Source organism: Brachypodium distachyon, chromosome 2 (assembly GCF_000005505.3).
Source record: "Brachypodium distachyon strain Bd21 chromosome 2, Brachypodium_distachyon_v3.0, whole genome shotgun sequence".
In the NCBI taxonomy this organism is placed as follows: Eukaryota; Viridiplantae; Streptophyta; class Magnoliopsida; order Poales; family Poaceae; genus Brachypodium; species Brachypodium distachyon.
This window is the reverse complement of record NC_016132.3, coordinates 27,118,306-27,143,882: the sequence shown is the minus strand read 5'-3', so window position 1 is coordinate 27,143,882 and position 25,577 is coordinate 27,118,306. Positions and strand designations below refer to the sequence as shown.

At 49.8% G+C, this 25,577-nt stretch overlaps 2 protein-coding genes across 2 annotated transcripts; both read right to left on the bottom strand.

Moving 5' to 3' along the window:
• Nucleotides 1–2,465: 2,465 nt before the first annotated feature.
• LOC100835221 (probable protein phosphatase 2C 48) lies at nucleotides 2,466–5,783 on the bottom strand. Its single transcript, XM_003568575.4, has 3 exons — nucleotides 5,129–5,783; nucleotides 3,749–4,166; nucleotides 2,466–3,633 (listed from the first exon to the last, which is right to left on the bottom strand). The coding sequence occupies exons 1-3, from the start codon at nucleotides 5,327–5,329 to the stop codon at nucleotides 3,230–3,232; spliced, it is 1,023 nt and encodes a 340-aa protein (XP_003568623.1). The 5' UTR covers nucleotides 5,330–5,783; the 3' UTR covers nucleotides 2,466–3,229.
• A 17,857-nt stretch (nucleotides 5,784–23,640) lies between these two features.
• On the bottom strand, nucleotides 23,641–25,364 carry LOC100831938 (pectate lyase). The gene is made up of 3 exons (XM_003566287.2): nucleotides 24,494–25,364; nucleotides 24,262–24,391; nucleotides 23,641–24,020 (listed from the first exon to the last, which is right to left on the bottom strand). The coding sequence occupies exons 1-3, from the start codon at nucleotides 25,294–25,296 to the stop codon at nucleotides 23,805–23,807; spliced, it is 1,149 nt and encodes a 382-aa protein (XP_003566335.1). The 5' UTR covers nucleotides 25,297–25,364; the 3' UTR covers nucleotides 23,641–23,804.
• Between the last annotated feature and the right edge of the window lie 213 nt (nucleotides 25,365–25,577).

Here is a 25,577-nt window from a genome sequence, read left to right as displayed (position 1 = left end):
GTGACGTGCAGTGTATCCATGGTTGCACCGCCTCCTTGAGCTTTGTCCCAATGAAAATAACCTTTTCTAGATAGCTTCATCACGAGATCCTTCATGGCACTAGGAGAAAGAAAAGACAACCGAGAGAGGGGATGGAGAAGAAGATGGGGTAAAAAAAAGGAGAGAAGAATCGAATCTATGGTGTTAAAGAAAGAAGATGACACGGAAAGAGACCAGAGAGAGAAGAGAGAGAGAGAGTTACAGTGTTGCACGGAATCATTTCTCAGAAATTAATGCTTCCAAAATATATCGTGGTCGAGGATTATAGTGTTGTGTGCTTAGGGCATTCACGGTATGAAAAAGCATATGCCTATATGGCTCTATAGATGCCTTTAATAAGGCTTAGATGTTGCTTCAATCCATTGTACTGCCATATTTTGGGCTGCCTCAGTTTAGAGGCAACTCTTATCTTGTTGGCAGTCTCGAAATGCTATATGGCACACTTGTTAGCAGAAGTGCTAAAGTAATGGTTACTTTTAAAATGTATCAGAGTGGACACAGATAGTAGGCCACAGGTTTAGATGCATATTTGGCTCTAAAACATGCGAATGCTCTTTAGCAAGAATTGCATGAGAAATGATTCTCCGCTGATCCGTACAGGTGCAACGTGGTGACACTCAGGGTACCCTTTGATCCTCAGTTCAAACAAATGAACTAGTTTTTCAAAAAATTGTGTCATTTTAAAACTTTAGTTCATTTGGTTGAACTAAGTAGCGCAAAGTATACCCCGAGGGTCACAAAGTTGCAGCTCTACTGATCCGTCAACCTCCCAGCTGCTCAGACTGCTTAGGGCAACTCCAGTCACACGACCCAAATGGACCACTTTTTGTGTTCGTTTTTATCCGTTTGGGTCGCGGGCCGGACAAAAAAGGCCTCCTGTCCGGACTTCGTCCGTTTGGGTCGTAACCTGCATCCAGTGGGGCGACCCATTTTTTTAAAAAACCAGAGGACAAGAATAAAAGATACCCATTTCATATATATAGTAGTCCAAAGTCCATACATATAGTTAAAACTTACTACTAAAAGACATAAAAATATACTCTCTCCGATCCTAAATTGTTGTCGAAATATTACATGTATCTAGATGCTTTTTAAGAATAGATACATCCATATTTGGGAAAATTTGAGTCAAGAATTTAGGATCGGAGGGAGTACTACATATGATAAAGGAGATCATCTACTCGGTCCCACTCCAAGTCGATGATCTCCTGCTCCTCCAGCTCCGGTGACCAGGCGGCCATCTCCTCGTCGTCGTCGCCCCAGTCCTCCTCCTCCTCCTCCTCCTCGTTGACCTCAGGCACCGGCAGAGGCGGTGGCGGTGGCGGCACGCCCCCATCCTCGTCGGTGAGGGTGGAGATGTAGAGCGCCACGCCGAGGCCAGGCCAGTGGCCCCACTCTCCGCGGTCGCTCTTGAGCAGGGCGGCCTAGAGCATGGCCTCCTCCTCCTCCGCGGTGCGCAGCACCGGTGCCACCTGCTCGCCCTCCTCCTCCTGCTTCACGACGGCCAGGGTCGGAGCCGGAGGTGGAGGTGGAGGCGGTGTTCCTCGCCGGAACGCTGGCGAAGTATCCCCGGCGGCGGAGATCATGCTCCACTGTGAACCACGCGTCCACCAGAAGGGGGACTCCTCCGCGTAGTTGGGGTCGTCGTGGAGGTCCTCTGGGAGCGCGGCACGGCGGCAGAGGATCTCTAGCCGGCGAGCTCAGCTGCTCGCCGGGACAGGGGGCACCGGAACCCGGTCGGGGCGCAAATGCCACCCGTGCGGGAGGTGAACATCGGACCACGGCACAGGGATGAAGTGGTCCCAGAAGTACGACACCTCCCTGACGTCGACGGAATGCCGGCCCTGGCGGCACTAGGCGAAAAGGCGCCGGAGGAACCGGCGCCACGCGGTTGCGATGGCGGGCTCCAGAGGAGGAGCCCGCCTCGTGGTCGTGTCGAGCCGGCGGCCACTTCTTCGGCGCCCTCGCTTGCCGAGACGGGGTCTTGGCGGTGGTCAGCGGTGGGCTAGGGTTTTGGCCGGGGAGTGGAAGTGAGTGAATTGGGGATGGGGACGGGGCTGGTCCCCCATTTAATATGATCGGGACGCAGTTTCTTTAGACGCTGCCAAGTGGGGCTGGAAGGCGAAAGGGCTTGACCCTGAGCGGACGCACGGACCGAGCGGCGCTCCATTTCTCGGTCCGTGGGGACACAAATCCGGCAGAATGCGTCTTCGTGGACCGAAAAATGGACGCCCGTCCAAATGCGTCGTCCCGCTGGACCGCGCATTTGGTCCGTTTTCCGCAAACGGACCGCGCCGGTCCAAATGGGTCGCCCCGCTGGAGGTGACCTTAAGGAGCCCTGGCGGTGCTCCATATCTTTCCCCTACTCCTCTTCATCTTTGCCGTGAAAAAATACACAAAAAGTTACATGCGGGATTTTCATATTATAGAATTAAAAAATCTTTAAAATCAATTTGGATCGGATGTTACTGGATTCTGGAGGCCGCACAATTATTCTTCGATGCCCGACCAACGGAGTCTCCTGAGTTACATTCTGGAGCTGGAACAAAGTCCACTCTACCGTGCTCACACATCACTGCCCATTCGCCATCTCTGTATCACTTGTCAACTTGTCCTGGTCTTTTCCCCCCTCTGGTGCTAAAAAGCACGGAAGAAACACGCGTTCAGTTCTTTCTCAAGCCAATGCCCAAATCCATTGTCGTGAGCTTGCTGGCTCGGTGCGTCCGGTGGCCGTCGACGTCAAAACTAATTCCGACTGTTGGGTCATACACGCAGACCATACTTTTGGCAGGCATATGCCGCCCAGAGGCCAGTGTTAACCGAGAGAGCGTCATACACGAATAAAATGAGGACAAAATACATCCCGTTCCCTTGGGAATTTTGCTTGTGGCTGTCGTTGGTTCTCGTACAAACATTTTGGCAACGCCCAACGTTCGAGTGTGTGTGTGTGTGTGTGAAATCTGGAGAATTTTCGGTGATCGACCAGCAAGCGGCTTGCCCATCGTACGTCCAGTCCAGGCCAAAAGGCCAATCGTGCAGCGTCACAATCATGAGACAAACTGCGCCTTCTGAATTCTGATTCCTGCGATGAGTCTCAGACTGACAGCGACACAAGGAATGTGAATGTGTTCTTGCTTTTTCCTCATTCTTCCTTCTGACGTCGATGCACAAAGCCCACGGTTCTGTTCAATCAGGACGGCGGCGAGTGGAAGAAGAGGCAGATTGCGGAGCAGTCGTCGACGGCGATGCCGCGCCGCTTGCGCCTCCAGGCCCGGACGGCGCACTCCACGAGGCGCTTCGCCGCCTTCTCCCTGTCCGGCGTCGCGGCCACGATCCGCACGGCCTCCTCGTTGGAGAGCACATCCCATACCCCGTCTGTGGCCAGGATCACGAACTGGTCCCTTCCGCTGATCCTCCACTGCGTCACCTCCGGCGCCGAGATGACGCCGTAGTCCTTGACGCAGTAGTCGCCGAACGCCCGCGACATGGCCAGCCCCGGCGCCTCTCGGTCGGGCAGCCACACACGGTGCACGCCCGGCTCGTCCCGCAGGCAGTGCACTCGCCCCTTGCACTCCATGATCCTCTCCTTCTCCTCTGCAAAATCAGATTTCAATTTCACTGTGAGCACTAGTAAGAATGGCCGGAACAAGAGCACGAATGTATGTAACTCTGCCCGTCTTAATTTGCTTCTCAGGACACAACGACTTACTTGGCAAGTTGGGCTTGAAGTCGACGGTGAGCTGGACGGCGGCGACCCCGCCGTCGTCCGCCGTGGTCGCCAGGACGGCCCGGGAGTCGCCCACGTTCGCGATCACTAACAGGTCGCCCTGCTTGACGACGGACAGCGCCGTGCAGCCGCTGTTGACGGCGTCCAGGCGCCGGCTTCGTCGGAGCTCTTCGTCCACGGCCGCGGCGGCGGCCAGGTAGGACTGCCTCCAGAGGTCCAGCTGGTAGTCCGAGAGCTTCTTCTCTCCGTCGATGAGCGACGCCAGCGCCACGGCCTCCTGCCACCGGCGCAGCAGCGACGGCGGCAGCGACTCCCGGACGGCCTTGGCGACGTAGTGGCCCCATTGGCCGTGCCCGTCGAAGACGCCGCAGAAAATACCGTCCTCTTGGCACCCGAATCCCTGAAGAGAGAGAACAAACAAGCAGAGATTTAATTCGAGGCTCTGTCAGTCTCTGTTGTTTTCTTATTACTGGAGTAACTATATGGTTTGTGGCGAATATGAAGTGAAATTCAAGTGGCTGTCAAAAAGAAGAAGTGAAATTCAAGTGTTTTAGAAAGGCCTCAGATGTTTTTGTTAGTGCGCAAACCAGCAAGACTAAAATACGGAGAGTACTGCTTTCTGTCCCCACTGGTTTGGCATTATGTGTGTAATCCAGCTTTCTTGACTTGTTCATGATAATTGGAGCTTCAAGATTTCGGTGCGACATGATAGATGGTAACGAACTGATCGAACCAACCGGCCTTTTTTAGCTGGTAGGTCATCGTGTTGTCCTTGCTGCTCTTCTGGCTGGTCTTGTTTGCAAATCGGAAAAGGCAAATTATCTCTTCTTCAAAAGTAGTGCAATCTTTATTTTTTGTTGTGAAAAAAAAATAGGAAACATGGATTCAGATACCAAGAAACCGAACACCTCCAACAAACAGAGACACCTAATCATTCATTTTTTGGCAGAGAGAAGAGAGACCCCTAGAAGCCAAAAAGCAACCACCATATCCAAGAACCTTTATGAACAAAACCTATGTCTATTGTACTGGTGGACTAGTGGATGAAGGCAGTACGTAATCCAGTGAATCATGGCCTCATATTTGTCAAGCTGTACCGAATAGGCGAAGAACACAAAACGAGCTGACGCAACTCACAAAAACAAAAACAAAATTCTCCGAAAAAAATACAGAAAATTGATTAGGTAAGCAACTGAGAGAACGACCCATATTTTAGTAAGTAGGCAAGTGCAGGGAACTGTTTGATTTCTTCTGTGGTCAGAAATGAGTACAACAGCCAAGTCCATTTTTTATCTCTAGAACACAGAATCAAGCAATGAATTGAAGAAAAGAAACAGAGCAGCAGCGAGCGAGCTAGCTCACCTCCCAGACGACGGAGCAATCCTGGTTGATGCCCTTCTCGCCGCGGCGGGAGCACACGGCGGCAAACGTCTCGGAGCCCTCGCCCCACAGAGTCCCCGACGTCCGCAGCACCGTCCCCTTCTCGTCCCCGCCGCCTTTCTTCTCCTTCCCCACGGCCAGCGACCGGGCCAGCCCCTGTAGCATCGACGAGATCTGCCGCATTCTCGCTAGCCAACACAGACCCCGCCTCTCGGCTGATTGATTCTACTAGTTTGACGCGAGAGCTTCTTCTCCTTCCTCTATTAATTCCTCGGTGATTGGTGGTGTTCACGGATAAGAAGAGAGCAGAGACCGGCCATGGCGGGCGATATGGATAGAGGAGCTGCACGCGCGGTGTCTTTAGCTTAGGAGATGTCCCGATCGACCGTTTCTCCTGGATCTTTCTTGTTTCAGGGTGTTCCTTTGGAGTGAAGAGACGAGCTTGGGCTGGATATGGATAGGATCGGATCGACTTCACCAAGGAAGACAGTACAGAAGAAGCTAGGCCGGGCAACCAAAGAAGGAAGGAGGGAGGTGCGAGTTGTGGTGTGAGGTGGAGTGAAAGCTTTGGAGGGGGCTTTTAAAGGAGAGGGAGAAGCGAGAGGTGGAAAGAAGAATTGAAGCAGAGCCAGAGGTGGGAGACTGGGAAGGCGACCGGAAGAGGCGTGGGTGCAGGCCGCGGTCCGTCGCTTGCACAGCAACACAAAGATGCTTCTTTGTTTCCCTTGGGAACGGAACGGATAGACCCTCAGGGACTCTCGTACGTGTTCCTCCGCCTCTTTTTCGGTGGCGTCCATTTCTTTGGGATAAGTCCTAATATACAGGTGCAGAGTTTCAATGTTTTGGAAAGTGGGATGAACAAACCACCCTTCAAACTTTAACCTGGTTTAGTGCTCACTGAAGCTTTCACAAGAAATGTTAAATCATGAACATAAGGGATGCTAGGGATTGCGGACCTGTAAAAATTCTTCAAGCAGCATGGGGCTAAAGTGTTTGTACACGTACCATGGAGCCAAATAGGCGTTTAAGTCATAAATTATAAGAAGACGAAGCTGTAATTCACCATTCAAAATGGACTTTTTTTTCTTTACAAAATGAAAACGGCAGGGGTATCAAACACGATACTACCGAGTTCGAGACTATTCTAAGCAACGAGCTCGATACGCAAGGCATATATGCAGCTGGACACGTGAACATATATCAATCGCGCGTAATCATATCCTGAGTTGATTCGTCCCACATTTGATTAGCGATAACAGCTAGTGATTGATTACGCGATCGCAGGGAATGCGGAGCAGGTGTGCATGTCGCTTCTGGCGATGAAAGAATGGATTAACTAGGAATAATACAACGCGGCGTAGCGATACTTAGCAATACTCAATCGATCAAGGACGGGCCAATTATGCTCAATCGATCACATACCAAGACTCTGTCAGACATTTTATTTCCGGTGACATAAAAAATAGTGCACGCGGAACATGCGTCACGCACCTGCATGTGTATCCCATTTGAACAAAAATGGAAATATCTTTCTAGCAACGTGCAGATATTGCAGAGATATATGTGAATAGTCGAAGGGGATGATGGGAAGCCAGCGAGTAACCATCGATCGGGCATCTTGTTCCGTTGAGCAGCACAGCACTGCGCCAACGCATGTGCCTATGCTTGCATGTGTAGGAGTAACTCAATTTCGTGATCAGGCCAGGACCACTGCGCTGACAGCGTGACATTTATGTCTAAACAGCACAGCCGATCAACACTGACATGGCTGTTAATGTCCTGCATAATTTTCAGTTAGGTGTATCCGTTGGATCCATTCGATTCTTGTAGATAATCGTATAACAAAATATCGCCCTTGCACTCTTGCCACCAGTAAGGAGCCCCAAAAAAATCAGGATTTTTCTTTTCTCGGTTTTGCTATTTTTAATGCGACTGAAAAATAATTATTTCTAAGTCAATGCTAACAACTGTTTGATTCAGTTAATGAGATTTCTGCAGGTTTGATATAAGTATAAAGGATGAGAAAATCTTCATTGGCTGATATGATTGTCGGCTAAGAAATAACTATTTCTAATCTACCAAAAAATATTCACTCTCTTCTTCTTTTACACCCAACGATTTTTGTAATAGTTATCAGAAAAAATCGGGAGATGGGTTCCCAAAATTTTGATGGGGTAGATGGACTTCCAAAGGACCTCCATGACCTTCCAACAGATTTAGGATAACCTTCCACATTTTATGAACATGTTGTTTAAAAAAAGCAGACAGATGGCCTATTATGGAGAGCTTTCAACAAAATGACACGTGAACTACCAGCAAATTTAGGACGGATTAAAAAAATTCAATTTACAAATAACATGCAACCGGGGTTTCAATTTTGTTGACTCTGTCCGATAAAATACATCTAGTAGTTTTACAAGTCTGGCCTAAGCTGGAAGATTGACCCATCCCGGTAATGGAGGCCACGGATGGATGTCTCAAATTGGTTTGGGTAGCCACATACCCTAAATGTTACTTTTTACGGAAGCATAAGCCTTGTTTGGCACCGGTGTATTTTTAGTCACAAGTGGATTGGATATTTGAGGGGATTGAGTGCTCACCCAATACTCTCAAAGCCTCTTCCACCAAAACACTAGTATGAGATTTTTTTTAATTGAGATAATAACACGAGAGGTCCAACTACTTGAGAGGTGAGAGCATTTTAGTCCAAGTACTTGTGAAGCAGGATAGACTAGTTTTTAACCTTGTGATGCAAATTTATTAGAAGATCACATACACCGGTCAGGCGTTGACACCTAGACTAGTTGGCCGAGTTGGTTTGTTTTATGTGTGCAAAAAGAACCCTTGCAACTATTACAGTTTATTTTGGAAATCCCTTTCCTCTCTATCTCAAATCCACCCCCGCCAGCGCCACCCAAATTCCTAACCCTAGATTACCGCCGGCGACCAATCGACCAAGAGGTGGCAGCGTGAGAGCCAGCAAGTGGTGAGAGATAGTGAATGTGGGCGAATCGGGGACGGAGCGGCTTAACTTCGGGCGAATGGGCGGCGGCGGCAGAGGCGGCGAAAGTCGTGTTCTGACTAATGCTAACTACTGTGCACATCATCACAAGGTTTAGGACTAGTCGATCCCACCCACAAGTAGTTGGACTAAACTGCTCCCACCTCTCAAGTACTTGGACCTGTGGTGTTATTACCTCTTTTTAATTGATGAAAAACTGAGGTGTTTTGCGGGAGAAATTTAGAAATCATCCCCTTAAGTCAATGCCTATCAAACAAATTATTTGGGGTTTCTAGTGTTCTTAGATTTGGGAGAATAATACTCTACAACCACTAGAAAAAACACTTGTGTATTAAACAAGAGGCTTTTGGGATGTGAGACGTGTTATAATGTCTCACACTTAGTTTAGTTCTCCGAAATGTCAATTAAAAGGAACATAGGAAGTACAAGACTCCAGGACAACAAATTTCAGATTTGCCATTTTTTAAACTGGGAAATTCATTTCACGAACTTTTATTTTCTCCTTATTTCGCAATGATTTATCACTATGAATTTTTATTATTTTTGCAATATGTTTCCACTATGATTTTCAGTTTTTAATATCGTTTCTATGTTTTTTGTTATAATATTATCCTGTGTATTTTTTTTATTGTTGTTTCTTAGTGTTTTTTCATCGAATAATTTTTCCAACATTTTTACTAATCCTTTTTTTTTCTCTTCGTGGGACCCAGGGACCAAATAATATACTCTTCACATGTCGAACAGTGTACTCTTCATTGTTTATGAACAGTGTCCTCCTCACTGTATAAATGTATAATGCTTGTGCTAAGACAAAATTCGTCTGGATAGATCCAGAGAAACTTGAATGACTGAGGTATTGGGGCATGCACGCACAGGCTTAGTGAGGATTTTCCATTTCCCCCACACAAATTTTAATGTACAAGTATCAAGTATGCGAAAGTTACCAAATCATAAATCATCTACTAGACAATTTCTTCTGAATATTTTATTTTAGTATGACAATGCAACTGGCAAGCCACCAGCTTGTTTTTGGGCCATTTGCAAGCTTCCATTAATTAAAACTATTGTCTTGAACTTAGGTGGAGTCGAATTTTTGAATTTTTACTACTAAGAAGTTTAACAATGTTTATGATCATATAATTTTTTGAATTGATCATTCCACCCCTGACAAACTTTCACGACGCTCACTCATTCTAGACGCATCCGCCTTAATTATAGAGTACGTGCGTGACAGGAAACCCATTCAATCCTGTCCACAAAGCTAGTTTTCTTAGCTTGGGCTGACATTTGCCCTACCAAGATTAAGAAAACACATGGATAACAGCCACCTTAGCTAGCTAACCAATCCAGAATGTCCACTGTCCACTGTCGACCAGCGGGTCACTTAATTGCAAGTAAAATAACACCTGCAGAGGCATACTTACGGTAGATGGATAGGTGTCCATTTTCACAATAAGTGGTTCACAAATCTTGGGGTGACCGAATTCTCGAACAAAGCTTGAACCAACATTCATTATATATATCTTATGCATTAACTACCAAATCTAGCTGCAAAATCTTGTTCGTGGCTACCAGTGCTTGGGCGGCTAAGAGCACTTGAATAAGCCCTTTTACTAATTAATCGTGTTGCTGTCTTATCACAGAGGTTTTGGAGTCATCTTTTCATTTTCTTCGAAAGGTTTTGGGGGTAATCTAGGATCCTGTGAGCTCTAGATCACATATTCTGTTCCACGTAATAATTAAAGTTGCGTTTGATAGCAACCTGCAATCGAGCGGAAGGATGCAGCATATACAACGGACACGAGTTTTCTAACCAAGAACATATATGTTTTTTCTTTATTTCGATATTTTCTCTAAACTGTGTTTTATTGTAAACAAAAACTACAGAGTATGTATCAAATCTTTCTTACACCTTTCCGCTATTCTTGGCAATATATTCCTCAGGCTTGGGCAGCCTTTAAGGACATGGAAAATGGTCGATAATATTGTCTTATCTTATATATTTTACGTAATTGTATAATAGGTTAGCTCTCAGTGCCATATATTATAATTAATGTTTATATGAATAAAATTATTTTAATAAGTTAGATAAAATCAAATCTAGTACATTTATCTTATCATTGGCTATCTTTCCTGTGAAGAGATCGTCTTTTAGTTAAAACTTAAAAGAAGTATCATGGCGTTCTTCATTCCTCTTTTTTCGACATCCGCAACTATCCCACGTGGCATCATTACGAAAAGACTGACATCATCCATGTACATTTCCTAAGGCGCATTGCCCTTAACAAACAACCGTTAGGGCGGATAAAAGTATTGGTACTTTTCCCCTGTATGGCTGTATCTATAGGAGTATATATTGTGGGTGTAGGTATTTGTTCCCTTTAGAAAGTTTGTATACTATTAGTACATCTAAGTATAAAAGTGCATGCAAAAATTTATACTCCCAGCCTCTACGTGGATTCATGGACACATCCATATACATTGTTTTTGCTGTGTACAACACTCTTGATTTTTATAGGGTGTGGCTATTTATCGGACGCCTGAATTTTAAGCAAAATGCTTAACGGAGATCTAAGTGGGACACGTGCCCACTTGGTCTTATCATGCAGCGCCCGTTGGTCCATACGATCAAAATTTCCTCCCGATCCGCCTCTGTTCTGGAACTCCTCGATCCCCTTCTCCTGATAGCAGGCTCTTCTTGGTTCTCCTCCCGATTGGAGTAGTGCGCAGCGGCATAACCCAAATCCTGAGGTGCCGAGCAGGGAGGCCATGGGCGGCGGAGCAGCGTGCGCCGGCGAAGCAGGGAGGCCGCGGTGGTGGAGCAGTGCGCGTCGACGTCGGCGGAGCGGGTGGTGAAGCAGGGCGCGGCCGCATCGTCGGAGCGGGGCGCGGCCATGGCGGCGGAGCATCGTCGAAGCAGGGCGGCGCATGGCGGCCGAGCAGACGCTGCCCGCAAACCCTGAGCAAGGGGCGGGCTCTTCGGCAGCAGTGCACCGCAGCCACAGGCGAAAATGCGGTCGTGCCTGACGTCACACATGGCTATCACCACGTCTCACTCCTTCGACATGCTCTCCTCCTTCTCCTCCCCGCCCTCCGCCCCCGCGTTCCGGCGAGACCTGTTCCCCGTACATGACTCCCCAACTGGATTCCTGCGAAGCCGAGTTCCCCATTCCTAGTACACGCAGGGTGTTCGACGTTTTGTCTCACCCAAATGATCTTGCATATACCACTGTTTGTTTATGCCATCTTCAGATTAAATATCATACATGTATACATTTGTTTGTTGTATGAATTTTGTGAAGTCGCAGTTTGCTTGATCAGCTTACCGTCGTGTCAAAAGGCCACTGCTGTCATGATCGTAGGAACAAATGGAGTTGGAAAGATGATTTTGTTTTGTACCGACTAAGGGTGAAACCGGATCGGATTCGGACGGATAATCCTCGTACCGTATCCTATTCCATATTTTTTATCGGATTCGGAAACGGTGCGGATATGGATTCGGACACGAAAACGGAAACGGTACGGTAGCGGAACGATGCCGGATCAGAAACGGATAATGATGAACGGATAGTGCGTGCATAGTAGTAATAACAAAAAAGTTCATAGCCATCATTTATATTGGGCCTAGACCCCAAACCGCGGCTAATATCACGAGAAAACACAGTAGAAGTAGGTTGGGATATATGTTGATAAGGGCTTTCTTGGGATGGGCAGCCTGGACTAGTGGGTTGCATATAACATGTTGGTAAAAACGGATAATATCCGACTTATTAGGGTCGGATTATCCGATTGTAATTTCGGATAATCTGGTATCCGCCGGATAATGCTCGTACCATATCCTATGCCATATCCGGTCGGATAATAATTTCTCTTCCCATATCCTAAAAATTCGGATTCGGAAACGGATTCGGACGGTAATTATCCTAACCATTTTCACCCATAGTACCGACGATCCATACACTTCACTGTGATTTTCCTTCATCCATGGAATGTGTTTTGTCTCTAAATAGTTGTTTTCGAAAGTGACATGTAGAAACAATTGCCATAAATTTTTGCCCCCAACGACCACGTTATTTGATCATAATTGCCACGTTGTTTATGACCGCTCAAGTGCCATGTGTCTTTTGTTCACAGCTATCAGATTATTTGATCATAGTTACCATTTTGTTTACCACTGCTCAATTGTCATGTTTTTTTCACCTAGTTGCCATGTTCTCTTGTCCTGGTTGCCATGTTATCTGGTCCTAATTGTCATGATGCTGGATCATGGTTGCCATATCGTGCACTACTAACCATGTCATGAGTACCTAGTCGTCATGTTTTTCTGTCCTGGTTGCCATGTTATCTGGTCCTAATTGTCATGATGTTAGTTTATGGTTGCCATGCCGTGCACTATACTAACCATGTCATGACTATCCAGTCGCCATGTTCTTTTGTCCTGGTTGCCATGTCATCTGGTCCTAGTTGACATGATGTTGGGTCATGGTTGCCATGTTGTGCATTACTAACCATGTCATGATCTGACTACCCAGTCGCCATGTTCTTTTGTCCTAATTGTCATGTTGTCTTGTTCTAACTGCCATGATGTTGGGTCATGGTTGCCATGCTGTAATCATGCCATAACTATTTTTTTTTTTGAGAACTCATGTCATGACTACTAAGTAACATGTGGTGTACTACCTAGGTGTCATGTTGTGGTCCTACGTGTCGTAGGAGGAAAAAAACAAAAAAAAAACAAAGCGGTTACACGCTTCGGCTGCGCATTTGTTTGCGTGGGCCACGCGGGTGCTTCAACTAACGTGGGCTTTGGTATCGAGCACGAGCATCTTGGGCCAAGTGCAATATACGCTAGCCACGCTGGGGCATCGGTCGGGAGCAGGAGCGAGCGCGCATACGCTAGCCAAGCTGGCGCTTGCTGCGTGCACGCGGGGCCGGGTGAAGGCGCCGCTGCCAACCTTAAGTGGGGCACGCCGCCCGGTAGTGAGGTCCAATGCTTAAATATTATCAAAGCCGTCGTATTAGCACTTGAGCGCCCTAGTTCCTCATCTCCGTTGTTCGTTTCGAATCTCAAAGCAAAAATCAGCTCCGATGGCTAAGCAATCGACGGATGCCTAACTACAAAATCAGACGGCTTGGAGAGAATTAGCAAAAGCGTTTTTATACTCCCTCCTTTCAATTAAAGTGTCGTTTTAGGTTTTAGGAGTACTATGCATTGCACATAATTAATTTTGTAATTATGGCTGTGTGGATCAGTAGATTTATCCTCCTTTTCAGAAAATATGAAATTTCTTTTAATGCATCTCACGCTTATATAAACCTTCCGCTCCACAGATACAGTGCACCAAACCACGAGTCCCCCTTTTGGAGAGTCGGCCACGACGTGCGCGACAGAAATGCCAAGAACATGTGACGAATAGCTAGGTAAGTGCCTGTGCGTGGGGGATGACACTGGTATGACTCATAAAGATGGGCACTGCCACTGCCCACTGCATGCCTACCTGATCGATGCGCCGGCAGGTTGCAGGCTCCCCAGTTGGCAATGGCGGCGAGTGATCTGATCTGGGTATGCATTATTGCACGACGGACTGATGATCGGGCAGGACATAAAGCTAGCAGATGTTCTTTAGTAATCACCGTCATTCAGATCAGTCTCCTTCCTACCCATGCCTATTTATCCATCTTTCTGTCATCTCCTCTCTGCTGTTGCTGTAACGATGCGTACGTCGGCCTGCCATGATTCATCCACTAGCTGCCCCAGTCTCGGTCTTCAGCGGCACGCAGATCTCGAATGATTACAAGCTGCTTTTGTTTCTCGACTAAAAAACATCCGATCGACGCACATCAGAGAGGCTGATCGATTATAATTTTGACATATATATGCCGTTTAATAATGTTTTAATATCCAATACCCTGCTTTCGGTGGCACTGTCGTCGCACGGGTGCATAGTAACTAAGGGGTACGAACTCCGGCCGGATTCAGTGAATTTAATTAGCTACTGGAATATCCAAAAGACACAAGTTAGCGATGCAACTTGCAGGACGAGGATCGAAATGGTGGATGAGTCCACTAGCGAAGAGATGAGCCAAGCAAGTGCCCGTGATTCAATTAACCAACCAGAGACTGCCCACCATCCAGGTGAAGCAGATCGTTCGGCTTTCTCCCTCCAGGCGAGGCCGACATTCTTCACCTTTCTGACGTTGCAATCTGTCCTTTGCAGTTTTTCATGGCCATGGATGGACCCCGACCAACCCCAGTTGGCCCTTCCGCGTCTCAAATCAATGTTTCTCGAGAAGTCTTCTGCATTGGTAATACTTTGTTTGTCGTCCTTGCCATCAAAGTTTAGTTTTCCCTTGTCGTTTACCAATTCGTGCGTAACTTTTTGTACCTCCATTCGAAAAAACAGAAAAACTAAAGCACTTCCTATACCTTGAAAGCAACGGATCTAAGATCTTAACTCATCTTTATATATGTTTTTTTAGGGAAACTCTACTGCAAATATATTAATAAAAACAAAAGTTATTTACCAGGTGGATAAGAGAGAGTTATCATGCCAAAACTAGATTCAGTTCTCCCTTAAAAATCTGCATGTCGTTGAAAATAAACTCATTGCAAATGCTCCAACACACCAGTGTTGTGATCTTCATATGAAATGGGACACCAAGGCCATTCCTTAGATCCATAACATCCTGATGCACATTATTATGTCGATCAAATCCTGGACATATATTGTTGAACTTAATCCTAGCGCCCATTGGTTTAGATAGCTTTGCTTTCAGTTTTAAATAAGTTGTCAGTGACGCGAGCCTGTTCGCTCACTGACTTAGTCTGTTGCTTAGCGTTTTATTAGGCGGCTGCATCTGCTTTGTGGGATGGCACGAACTCCGCGGGTGTAGCAGCACAGCCGGCACGATCGGGCAGTCATGGGATGGCATGGCACTAAGCTCGGGCGTGGCCTGGTTTTTAAGATCGTCAGTTCAGGACGTTACCTGCTGACTGAATAAAAAGAAAGGGAAAACGGAAAAGCTGCAATTCAGTACGCAGCGCAAAAACTTCGTGTGTTTTGTGTTCTGTAGTTCTTCCTCCTCGCGTGTGTGTGTTCCAACAATTGGTATCAGAGCCGTTAGGTTCTGAGGAGTCGCCATGTCTGCCGATGGCGAACGCACTAGCCCGGCGGCGGCCATGGGTGGTGACGCGCGCTCCGTTGCTCTGCCACGATCACGGCCACGTCCCCAGAGCCGTGGGCGGAGCAAGGGGCGCCGTGGAGGCAACGAAATCGTCATCCACGAGCGCACGGTGCGGGAGCGCATCGTCCCGAGCGGCGCCATTGTTTGGCCGACGCTCACCCCCACCAACTAGGTCTAGTGGTCCCTGGTCATGCAGATGAACATGGAGGCGAGCTACATGTGGGATGCCGTGGAGGGGCATCCTGCGAGCGTCCGGGACGACAAGCTGGCGCACGCGGCGATCCTCCGCGCCGTGCCGCCAGAGATGGTGAGCACGCTGGTGGTCAAGAGGACGGCCAAGGAGGCATGGGATACAGTACGCACCATGCGCCTCGGCGTCCAGCGCGTCCAGGAGGCTACGGCCCAGTGCCTCCGGACGGCATTCGAGAAGATCGAGTTCCACGACGGTGACACACTGGAGGCCTTCGGCATGCGCATCACCACACTCATCAACAACCTGCGCACCCTTGGCGACACTGTGGAAGAGGTAAAGATTGTGCAGAAATTCCTCCGGTGTGTGCCTGCCCAGTACATGCAGATCGCCATGTCGATCGAGACTCTCTTGGACCTGAGGACGCTCTCGGTTGAGGATCTCGTCGGTCGCCTATGCTCTGCTGAGGAACGCTACCTTAGTGGGCGCATGGATGGCACCGGGAGGCCGCAGCTACTGCTTACGGAGGAGCAGTGGAACGCGCGACAGAAAGAGCGCACTCAAGGCCAAAGCTCCGGTGGCAACGGCAATCGCCGCCGTGGGAAGCAGCAGGATCACAGGTGCGGCAACAACAACCGCGGCGCCCGTGACGGCAAGAACCAAGACGGTGGCGCGCGAGATGGCGCGCAAAGCGGTGAGCGCGACATGTCCGCTGTCAAATGCTACAACTGCAACAAATATGCCGGCCACTACTCCAAGCACTGTCCTGAGCCTCGTCGCGAGCGCAAGGAGAAGGTGAACCTGGCACGTGCAGATGGGGACGACTCCGAGCCAGCGCTTCTTCTCGCCACGGTGTGCGCGCCTACCACGACTGCGACCTGCGACCGCGTCGAGCAGGTGCATCTCAACAAAGAGAGATCCCAGGGCAAGGCGCTGAAGACCAGCGAGAGCCACGACACTGCCTGGTACCTTGACATGGGTGCCAGCAACCACATGACCGGGCGGCGTGACATCTTCTCCGAGCTAGACACAGGCATGTACGGCACTGTGAAGCTCGGGGACGGCTCCGAGGTGCAGATCGAAGGGAGAGGCACGATTCTCTTCCAATGCCGGAATGGCGAGCACCTAACCTTGTCGCAGGTTTACTACATCCCGCGACTACGCAGCAACATCGTCAGTCTTGGCCAGATGGACGCGATTGGCTGTGACACGCGCATACGGCACGGCTTCCTCAGTCTACGTGACCCTGCCGGCCGGCTCCTAGCCCGTGTCCAAAGGAACAAGGGGCGCTTGTACGTGCTGCACCTGTCGCTGGCCAGGCCGGTGTGCTTGATGGCTAGCGGAGACGACCCGGCATGGCTATGGCATGGTCGCTATGGCCACATGAACTTCCACTCACTGCGGGAGCTCGCACGCTCTGACATGGCAACGGGCATTCCCCTTGTCGAGCTAGTGCACCAGGTGTGTGATGGCTGTGCGCTTGGAAAGCAACATCGCCTCCCATTCCCGCAGGCGACGACGTACCGTGCCGACGAACTTCTGGAGCTGGTGCACACGGACTTGTGCGGGCCAGTCACGCCGGCTACTGCAGGAGGGAATCGTTACTTCCTCTTGGTGGTGGACGATCACTCACGGTACATGTGGCTGGAGGTGATCAAGACCAAGGCAGAGGCTTTCGCCCGCTTCAAGAAGATTCTGGCACGAGCAGAAGCTGAATCGGGGCGGCGTCTTCTGGCGTTCAGGTCAGACCGAGGCGGCGAGTTCAACTCGATTGCTTTTCGCCAGTACTGTGATGATGGAGGTATCAAGCACTGCACGACGGCGCCGTACACGCCTTAGCAAAATGGCGTCGTGGAGAGGCGCAATCAGACAACCGTGGAGATGGCTCAGTGCCTGCTGAAAAGCATGGGCATGCCGGCCACGTTCTGGGGAGAGGCGGTGCGCACGGCTGTGTACCTCCTCAATCGGGCTCCAACACGCAGCGTCGACGGCATGACTCCCTATGAGGCATGGCATGGGCGCAAACCTGCCGTGCACCACCTGCGCACGTTCGGGTGCGTGGCGCACGTCAAGCGCCTCGGCCCCGGCATCGACAAGCTGGCGGACAGATCAACGCCGATGGTGTTCATGGTCTACGAGGATGGAGCCAAGGCGTACAGGCTCTATGATCCGGCGACAAACAAGCTCCACGTGACTCGCGACGTCATGTTCGAGGAACGGAGGAGATGGGACTAGACGCCAGGGCGCGCCGCAGACGCGCCCGCCCCGGATGAACACTTTGAGGTCGTCTACAACGACGGCATCGGCGAGGGCGGGACGACGCCTCCTTCGCCCACGCACGATGCCACCCCGTCTTCTCCAGCCGTCGCTCGCACGACGATCACGCCGGATCCTCGAACGCCATCACCTGGATCCGTCGAGGTCGGCTATGCCACGCCGCTAGCCGACGACCACGAACGGCACGACCTGGATCACACTCTGCCACACTATCGCAAGGTAAAGCATATTATGGCGGAGCTTGACGATGGGATGGAGCATGCAGGGCTTTGTCTTGCTGCTGCAGAGGAGCCATCCAGTGTCGATGAGGATTTGAGCGTGCACCACTTGCTGGAAGAATGCCATGGACGCAGAGCTCACTGCGATTCACGGCAATGACACCTGGGAGTTTGCCAAGCTCCCGGACGAGCACCGCGCCATCGGCCTATGCCGGGTCTTCAAGGTCAAGAAGGACCCGGCTGGCAACGTCATCAAGCATAAGGCACGGCTCGTTGCGAAGGGGTACGCGCAGCGGCAAGGCGTGGACTTCAACGAGGTGTTCGCGCCGGTGGCGCGCATGGAGACTGTGCGCTTGCTGCGGGCGCTCGCGGCGCACACCGGCTGGTCCGTCCATCACATGGACGTGAAGTCAGCCTTCCTTAACGACGACTTGGCAGAGGAGGTCTACGTCCATCAATCTCCTGGCTTCATCGACGACAAACACGGCAATGAAGTGCTGCGCCTGCGCAAGGCGCTCTACGGACTATGCCAAACGCCACGTGCCTGGAATGCCAAGCTCGACGCGTCGCTGGCATCCCTTGGCTTTGAGCGGAGTCCACACGAGCCTGCTGTGTACAGAGGAGTTCGGGGACGTCTATTCGCCTTGTCGGCGTCTACGTCGACGATTTGATCATCACCGGCACGAACGGCAACGACATCACAGCGTTCAAGGAGGAAATGCAGCGCCTCTTCGACATGAGCGATTTGGGATTGTTGTATTACTACCTAGGCATTGAGGTGGTACAGGCAAATGGCGCCATCACCTTGTGCCAGAGTGCCTATGCCGAGAAGATCGTCGAAGCAGCCAACATGAAGGGCTGCAACCCCTGTCACACGCCGATGGAGAGCCGGTTGAAGTTGTGCAAGGGAGATTCCGGGGGAGCCGTGGACGCTACACGGTACCGGAGTATCGTCGGGAGTCTCTGCTACCTCTGCAACACGAGACCTGACATCACCTATGCTGTTGGGATTGTGAGCAGGTTTCTGGAGGCGCCTGCAGCACCGCATTGGGCAACGGTGAAGCAAATCCTCCGCTATGTCGCTGGCACGGCACGATATGGTTGTTGTTACAAGAGCGGGGGAAGTGCGGTGCCTGAGGTGATCGGTTTCAATGACAGTGATCATGCCGGCGACGTCGATGACCGGTGAAGTACCACTGGAGTTGTCTTCGCACAAGTGCGATCACATGGGCATCGCAGAAACAGAAGATCGTCGCCCTCTCATCTTGTGAGGCTGAGTACGTAGCGGCGGCATCAGCAGCGTGTCAAGGCGTCTGGCTGTGCAGGTTGCTCGACGACATCCTCGGCAACAAGCAGTCGACGGCGAAGCTGCGGGTCGACAACATGTCGGCGATTGTTCTCAGCAAGAATCCAATGCATCATGAACGGAGTAAGCACATTGATCTCCGGTTTCATTTCCTTCGTGAATGCATTGAGGGCGGCAAATCAGTCACGTCAGCATCGATGGACAGCTTGCCGACATTTTAACCAAGGCGCTGGGCCGAGTCAAGTTCATAGAGATGCGGCAGAAGCTCGGCGTCATGGAGATCGACAGTGGGCGCAAGGCTTAGGGGGGGATTTGTTGAACTTAATCCTAGCACCGGTTGGTTTAGATAGCTTTGCTTTTAGTTTCAAATAAGCTGTCAGTGACGCGAGCCTGTTCGCTCACTGACTTAGTCTGTTGCTTAGCGTTTTATTAGGCGGCTGCATCTGCTTCGTGGGATGGCATGAGCTCCACGGGTGTAGCAGCATGGCCGGCACGATCGGACTGTCATGGGATGGCATGGCACTAAGCTCGGTCGTGGCCTGGTTTTTAGGATCGTCAGTTCAGGACGTTACCTGCGGACTGAATAAAAGGAAAGGGAAAATAGAAAAGCTGCAATTCAGTACGCAGCGTAAAAACTTCGTGTGTTCTGTGTTCTGTAGTTCTTCCTCCTCGCGTGTGTGTGTTCCAACATATATATCTCCAGCATCTCAATGAGAAGGGGCAGTGATAGAAAAGATGATCTCTTGTCTCCAGCTGAATTCCCTGGCAGAGGACACATGTGTCTGCAGGCAAATGGAAGTTTTTTTTGCTGCAGCATTGCCCTTGGTGTTGAGCCTGTTGATGATCAAAAGCCAGGTGAACACCTTGTGCTTAAGCTGGCAGCAGGAGTTCCAAATGCGCATAAATATGGAAGGGATATCAATATGATCAAAGAGAAGATCATATGCCTTGGCAGTGCTGAAATCATCCAGATTACCAGGGGGCTTCCAACTATCATGATGCTGGCTGAGATCCAGTGTGTCGACCACTGCAAGCATCAGCTGGAATTGATCAAATGCAATGGTAGATAGTGGGATGGCAAACAAGGTGATCTTATCATTGTAGGCAATAACATCATGGACAGAGATGTCTTTGTTATGTGCAAACGAATAAAGTTGTGGCCATTCCCGTCAGAGCAGGGCACTAGTCCATTTATCATTCTAGAAGCTGACGGTATGTCCTGATTGGATGGAGCATGATGCAAGTGTGTCTTAAAGTCTTTCATAAGCTTCAGATTGTCTCTCCACCAAATTGACGTGACAGCATGTTGTCCAAGAGAATCGGGGCTAAGAAACCCTGATCCTGAGATCCGAAATAACCAGAAAGCACCCGGCCACCCTCCTCCTTCCTCACCGCCCCCGGATCGCGCCGCCGGTCAAAGCACGTGTGGCCACGGCGGCGGCGGGGCCTGGTCCTTGTGCGCGACTGCAACTTCCGTGGTGGCATAAGCTCCCGACGACGGCACGGGCCAGGCCTTGGTGGCTAATCCTTGTCCAGTCTACGGTCCCTGGTGGCAGCGGTGGATGTCCCTGGCCGCGTCTTGGCGACGGCACCGGGCTGCTCGGACCGTGTCGGTAGCAGAGGTCGTCCCTAGCCGTGTCTTCACGGCGGCGCCAAGCTGCTTTGTCCGCGTAGACGACGGGGGCGGCTCGGGCCGCGGCGGTCCTAGCGGCAGTGGCCTGGCCGCATCCTTGCTCGGTTCGGGTGCAGCTGTTGGTGCATTGCGGCTGCGGCTCTCTTTGCCTTGCTGGTTTTTCGACAGTCCGCGCTTCATTGGCTTTGAAGATGGCGAGGCACCCGTGGTTCGGGTTTGGTACTGGGGAAACCCTTGGTCGGCTTGCCGACCACGACTGCGGTGACGTCCCTGAACGTCTCTCCCCTTTAATGAGGCATCATCGAGGTACCCCACAACACCCCCGCTCTAGGTTCCCGGGTGAAAACCAAAGTCTTCGGACTGGGCGGCAGCGGCGGTTGCAGCGTCGCTCTCCCCTTTGGGAGCATCGTTGGGGGAACGCTATTTCTGAGGGTGAGGGGATCTTGGTCGGTGGCTAGGTGCATGCTGGTATGGTTCTGGTTTGCATCGTCGTTGCCAAGCCTGACAAATTCAATGCGTCGTTCTCTGTCGTGAAGATGGTTGATGGAAGATGGTGGCGGCAGATTTCGTAGCGTGCGCATGCGGCACACGCTGAGAATTAGCTTGACCGGTTGTGTCTTCGTGGCCTCCGGATTTAGATGTTAGGGGTGATCTCGTTCAGGGCATGCGGTTCCGATAAAGGCTACACCTTCATCAGGCTAGCAGGTATAGCATTGTGGCTTTGAGATGTTCGATCGATGTATTCATTTTGGCAGGCTTGTTTAAATAAATCAATAAAATATGGCTGTGTGCATCATTTTGATGCAGAGGCCGAGGGTTTCAACCTCCTTTAAAAAAAACCCACGTTGTCCAAGCGATGAACCACTTGGATAATATAATTCCTATAAGAAATGAACCCATGGCAGGTCAGCATGGTTCAGAAACTTTTGGATGTTTTTCATAAGGAGAGCTCTGTTTTGAATGGCCAAGTTTTTTACACTAAGACCCCCCTCCTTTTTTGGTCTACGGACCATCTCCCAGGCAGCCAATAGGGGATTCTTCTTAGTGATGTCTTGCCTTCTCCAACGATAGTGTCTTCTGTATTTGTCAATCTGTGTGATCACTCCCACATGTAGGAGAAAGGTGCTCATGTAGAATGTGGGGAGTGACGAAAGGACATAGTTGACAAGCTGCAATCTGCCACCATAGGAAAGCATGGATAAGAAGCATGTAAGGCTCTTCTAAATCCTTTGGATGAGAGGAAGGAATTCCTCAATCTTGTGTTTGCTTCTCCGTATATATGTACATACTCCGTACAATTTTTGGAGGATCCCCAATTAGCAACTTGTTCATGGGTGCGTGTCTCATCTTCTATGTGCTTGTAGCCACGAAGACTTTTACAGCCAATGCGCTGGAGCATCTTACGTGAACTGGAAACCAACGGCACCACTGGTAAACTAACAAGGGTCCGCCTATGGCTTAGTCGACTGAGAAACACAAATTCTCAGTCGACCGATCCTATGCGTTCAAAGTAATGATCGTACGGTCGAGAAGGCGTCGACTAAGAAAAACACAATCTCAAAGATGATCGTACGGTCGAGAAGCCGTCAACTGAAAAAAACACAATCTCAGATGACTGAGCCCAAGCAAGTAAAGGAGTAGAGTATAATACTGCACTAAGGATAGGATCTGCAGTATTTGACGTCACTAACTGCCCTGCTAAGGTAGGTCGATAGGGATAAAAAGATTGAGCAAGTGTGTTACTCGCACATATCACTGTATCAGCAATTCGCATATATCCATCCACTTCTACATAGAAAAATATTCATAAGAGGCCGAGACACATGCAGCAAGAAAAATGAACGCTCGTGGTATAAGAAAACAACTCGTGCAGCAATCGAAAAGGCGAGAACATGTTTGTTAACGGAGTTCCGCTGAGCCTACATCTCCAGAATCCCTTACTCGGGTGCTCCTCCGGTCCTCCCGATGTATTAGGCCTTTCCAAAACTGAGAGTTAGTAGGTTCACCTAGCGTCTGAAAATTGATATGCATGAGAATGAGAACACGGCGTACTGTTGAAACGTACTCAATTTTCTTGCTTCGACTTCACAGTGTAACCAACGCCCGTCCACTCTGGGCATTATATTTGCCCAGGCTCAAGCGGTGAACTCCCTTGGATGGGCATCTCCAAGGGAAGCCCCTAAGTCCTCCCCAATTGTTCATTTGGGGGTCTTTGGACCAAAACAACTCAATGAAAATCCACATTTGTTCAAAACTTGTCCAACTGTCCCATTTCTTTCCTAAATTTGAGAAGAGAATAGAGAGTCATCATTTGTGCAAAACGAGTCATCCTTTGTGCAAAACTTGTCCACTGGCCCACATGGCTCACATGTCAAACACTCATAAGAAAGACAAATGGGGGTTCTCATTGGACAACTTTATATTTTCTTCATCCCCATTTATCCAAACGTTAATTCAATATGTTGTGCGTCATTTGGAAACGCATGAATCTTCTCATCCCAGAGCAACAAGATTACTTGGGCAGCTTTCTCTAAATTCATATGAAAGATAAAAATCATCTAGAAACACAAATAAATTCTATTGAAATTTAAAATTTAGATCCACACAGTTCATAAAAAATCTGCAGGCATGCCTAAAAAAAAAATGCAAACATGCGTGGGATCAAACGGCCGGGCTACGTGCCAGTTGCCACATTGACGTTCCCCATCAGCTAGTGGTACTACTATAAAGTTATAAATGTTCAGAAGTGTAATAAAACGACCCAATTTTATTGGACCTGCCTAACATCAAGAGGAAGGAGCCAATCGATGGATTCGAGGAGCGGTCTTTAGCAGAGAGAATCCCTGTTGCAGGAGAGAGCCCCTGCCTCGGCCGTCATCTGCTCGACCATAGAGGCGGACTTTGCAAAACTAGGTGCGTTAACCTCAGGCCCCGGCCCGCCCGATGCCGTGAAGAAGGCACCGTTGAGCATCAAATCCCCTACCGACTTCCACCTCCAATTCCTCCAGTCGTTCTCCGCCATATCGTCTTCGCGTTTGGTCACCTGCAGGAATGAACCAATTGCAGCTCGATCAGTTGGTGATCAGATAAGACGGGACAGGATGAGAAGTTAGAGGGTTTATGCGATCGATCCAACGGCAGATCGAACGGAATGAAAATATACAACACTCCCTCCGATCCATATTAATTGTTTAAATTTGCTCAAATATGGATGTATCTAAGATTAAAAAACGTGCAGACAAATGTAATATTCCGACAATTAATATGGATGGGAGGACTATTACTTCTTTATTGTGGCCAGCACTGAATCGGTTGCCCAGGCTAAGGATGTTTGGCGACGCACTGCCACCGATGGCATACATCCCCCATTTTACGTAATCGTTGTTGACGACGTGGAACACCCCATACCGACACCTGTCAAAATATGGGTTCATCATCGCATCCAGCACTGAAACTCCAAACAGATTATGCAGCAAAAAATGAATAAAATGGCAATGCACGCAGAGTATATAATACCTTGGCATTCTCTGCACAAGGCCTGGACCAAACCGATTGAGCGTGACAGTGACCCTCATGGCCCTGTCGTCGTCGAAGGAGTCGCTGTGGCCGAGGAGCATGGCCTTGTCGTGGTTAGTAAAGAGGCTGTTGGACACGGTGACCCCCGTGGAGGCCCTGGTGACGTCGACGAGCCCGTCGGCGCAGTCCTCGAAGCTGCAGCGGTCGATCCACACGTCCCTGGCCTCGCAGACGCTCACGCCGTCGCCGTCCGACTCCGACCTGCCACGCGGGCCCCTGGGCTTGGGCCTGCAGCCGCGGATCGTGACGCCGTGGATGATCACGTTGCTGGCGCCGTCCACCGCGAAGCACGCGCCGCCCTCGCCCACGACGACCTGGGCCCCGCGGCCGTCCACGGTCTTGTGGGAGCCCACGACGAGCTCATGCTTGGGCCGGATCGTCATGTCGTGCGCGAAGACGATCCACAGAGGCCCATCCTGGGTGAGCCCGTAGCGGAGCGTGCCGGGAGCTGGGCTTGACGGATCGTCGTCGCTGGGGTCCGTGACGACGTATGTCGGCCCGTTCTTGCCGCCGATCGCGTTGCGGCCGAAGCCGATGCCGCAGTCCGCGAGGCGGCGCCGGTTGTCGGCCCAGCGAGGGTCGCTGCGCCAGCAGTCGTCCACCGGGTTGCCCGTGCCACAGCTCCCAAACAACGTTAGGCGTCGGTGTAATGTTGTTGTGTTGGAGGCGTTGATCTGTGACGACGAAGTGGAAGAGATTGATAAGATGGTTGTGAAGAAGAATAGTAAGAAGAGAATCGTCATTGTTGGCCTGAATGAAGATGCTGATGCTGAGATGATGCTACATATAGAGAGCTACTTTGGAATTTAGCAGAAATTAAGGTCGGAATATTTAAATATTAGAGTGATGGAAACAATTAATACTCCTATATGGCAATATATGACGGCTATTTCTCCATCCATTTTAGGGAAGTGCCTTCTCATTCCTTTTTAAAGATTTTCTATATCCTGAGCGCGTGATGTGTTTGTCAATAAATACTGATAAGATCTCAAGCGAGACCACCTTTCAAAAAGAAAAAGATTTT

What these genes read in the sequence shown, in the direction of transcription:
- LOC100835221 (XM_003568575.4), bottom strand. Translation starts at nt 5,329, where the DNA reads ATGCGGCAGATCTCGTCGATGCTACAGGGGCTGGCCCGGTCGCTGGCC. An exon ending in ATTGCTCCGTCGTCTGGGAG is followed by an intron (nt 4,167 to 5,128) that starts GTGAGCTAGCTC and finishes CTCTCTCTTCAG; the next exon opens with GGATTCGGGTGCCAAGAGGA. An exon ending in CTTCAAGCCCAACTTGCCAA is followed by an intron (nt 3,634 to 3,748) that starts GTAAGTCGTTGT and finishes CTGATTTTGCAG; the next exon opens with AGGAGAAGGAGAGGATCATG.
- LOC100831938 (XM_003566287.2), bottom strand. Translation starts at nt 25,296, where the DNA reads ATGACGATTCTCTTCTTACTATTCTTCTTCACAACCATCTTATCAATC. An exon ending in CTTGTGCAGAGAATGCCAAG is followed by an intron (nt 24,392 to 24,493) that starts GTATTATATACT and finishes ATATTTTGACAG; the next exon opens with GTGTCGGTATGGGGTGTTCC. An exon ending in GTGCTGGCCACAATAAAGAA is followed by an intron (nt 24,021 to 24,261) that starts GTAATAGTCCTC and finishes TCATTCCTGCAG; the next exon opens with GTGACCAAACGCGAAGACGA.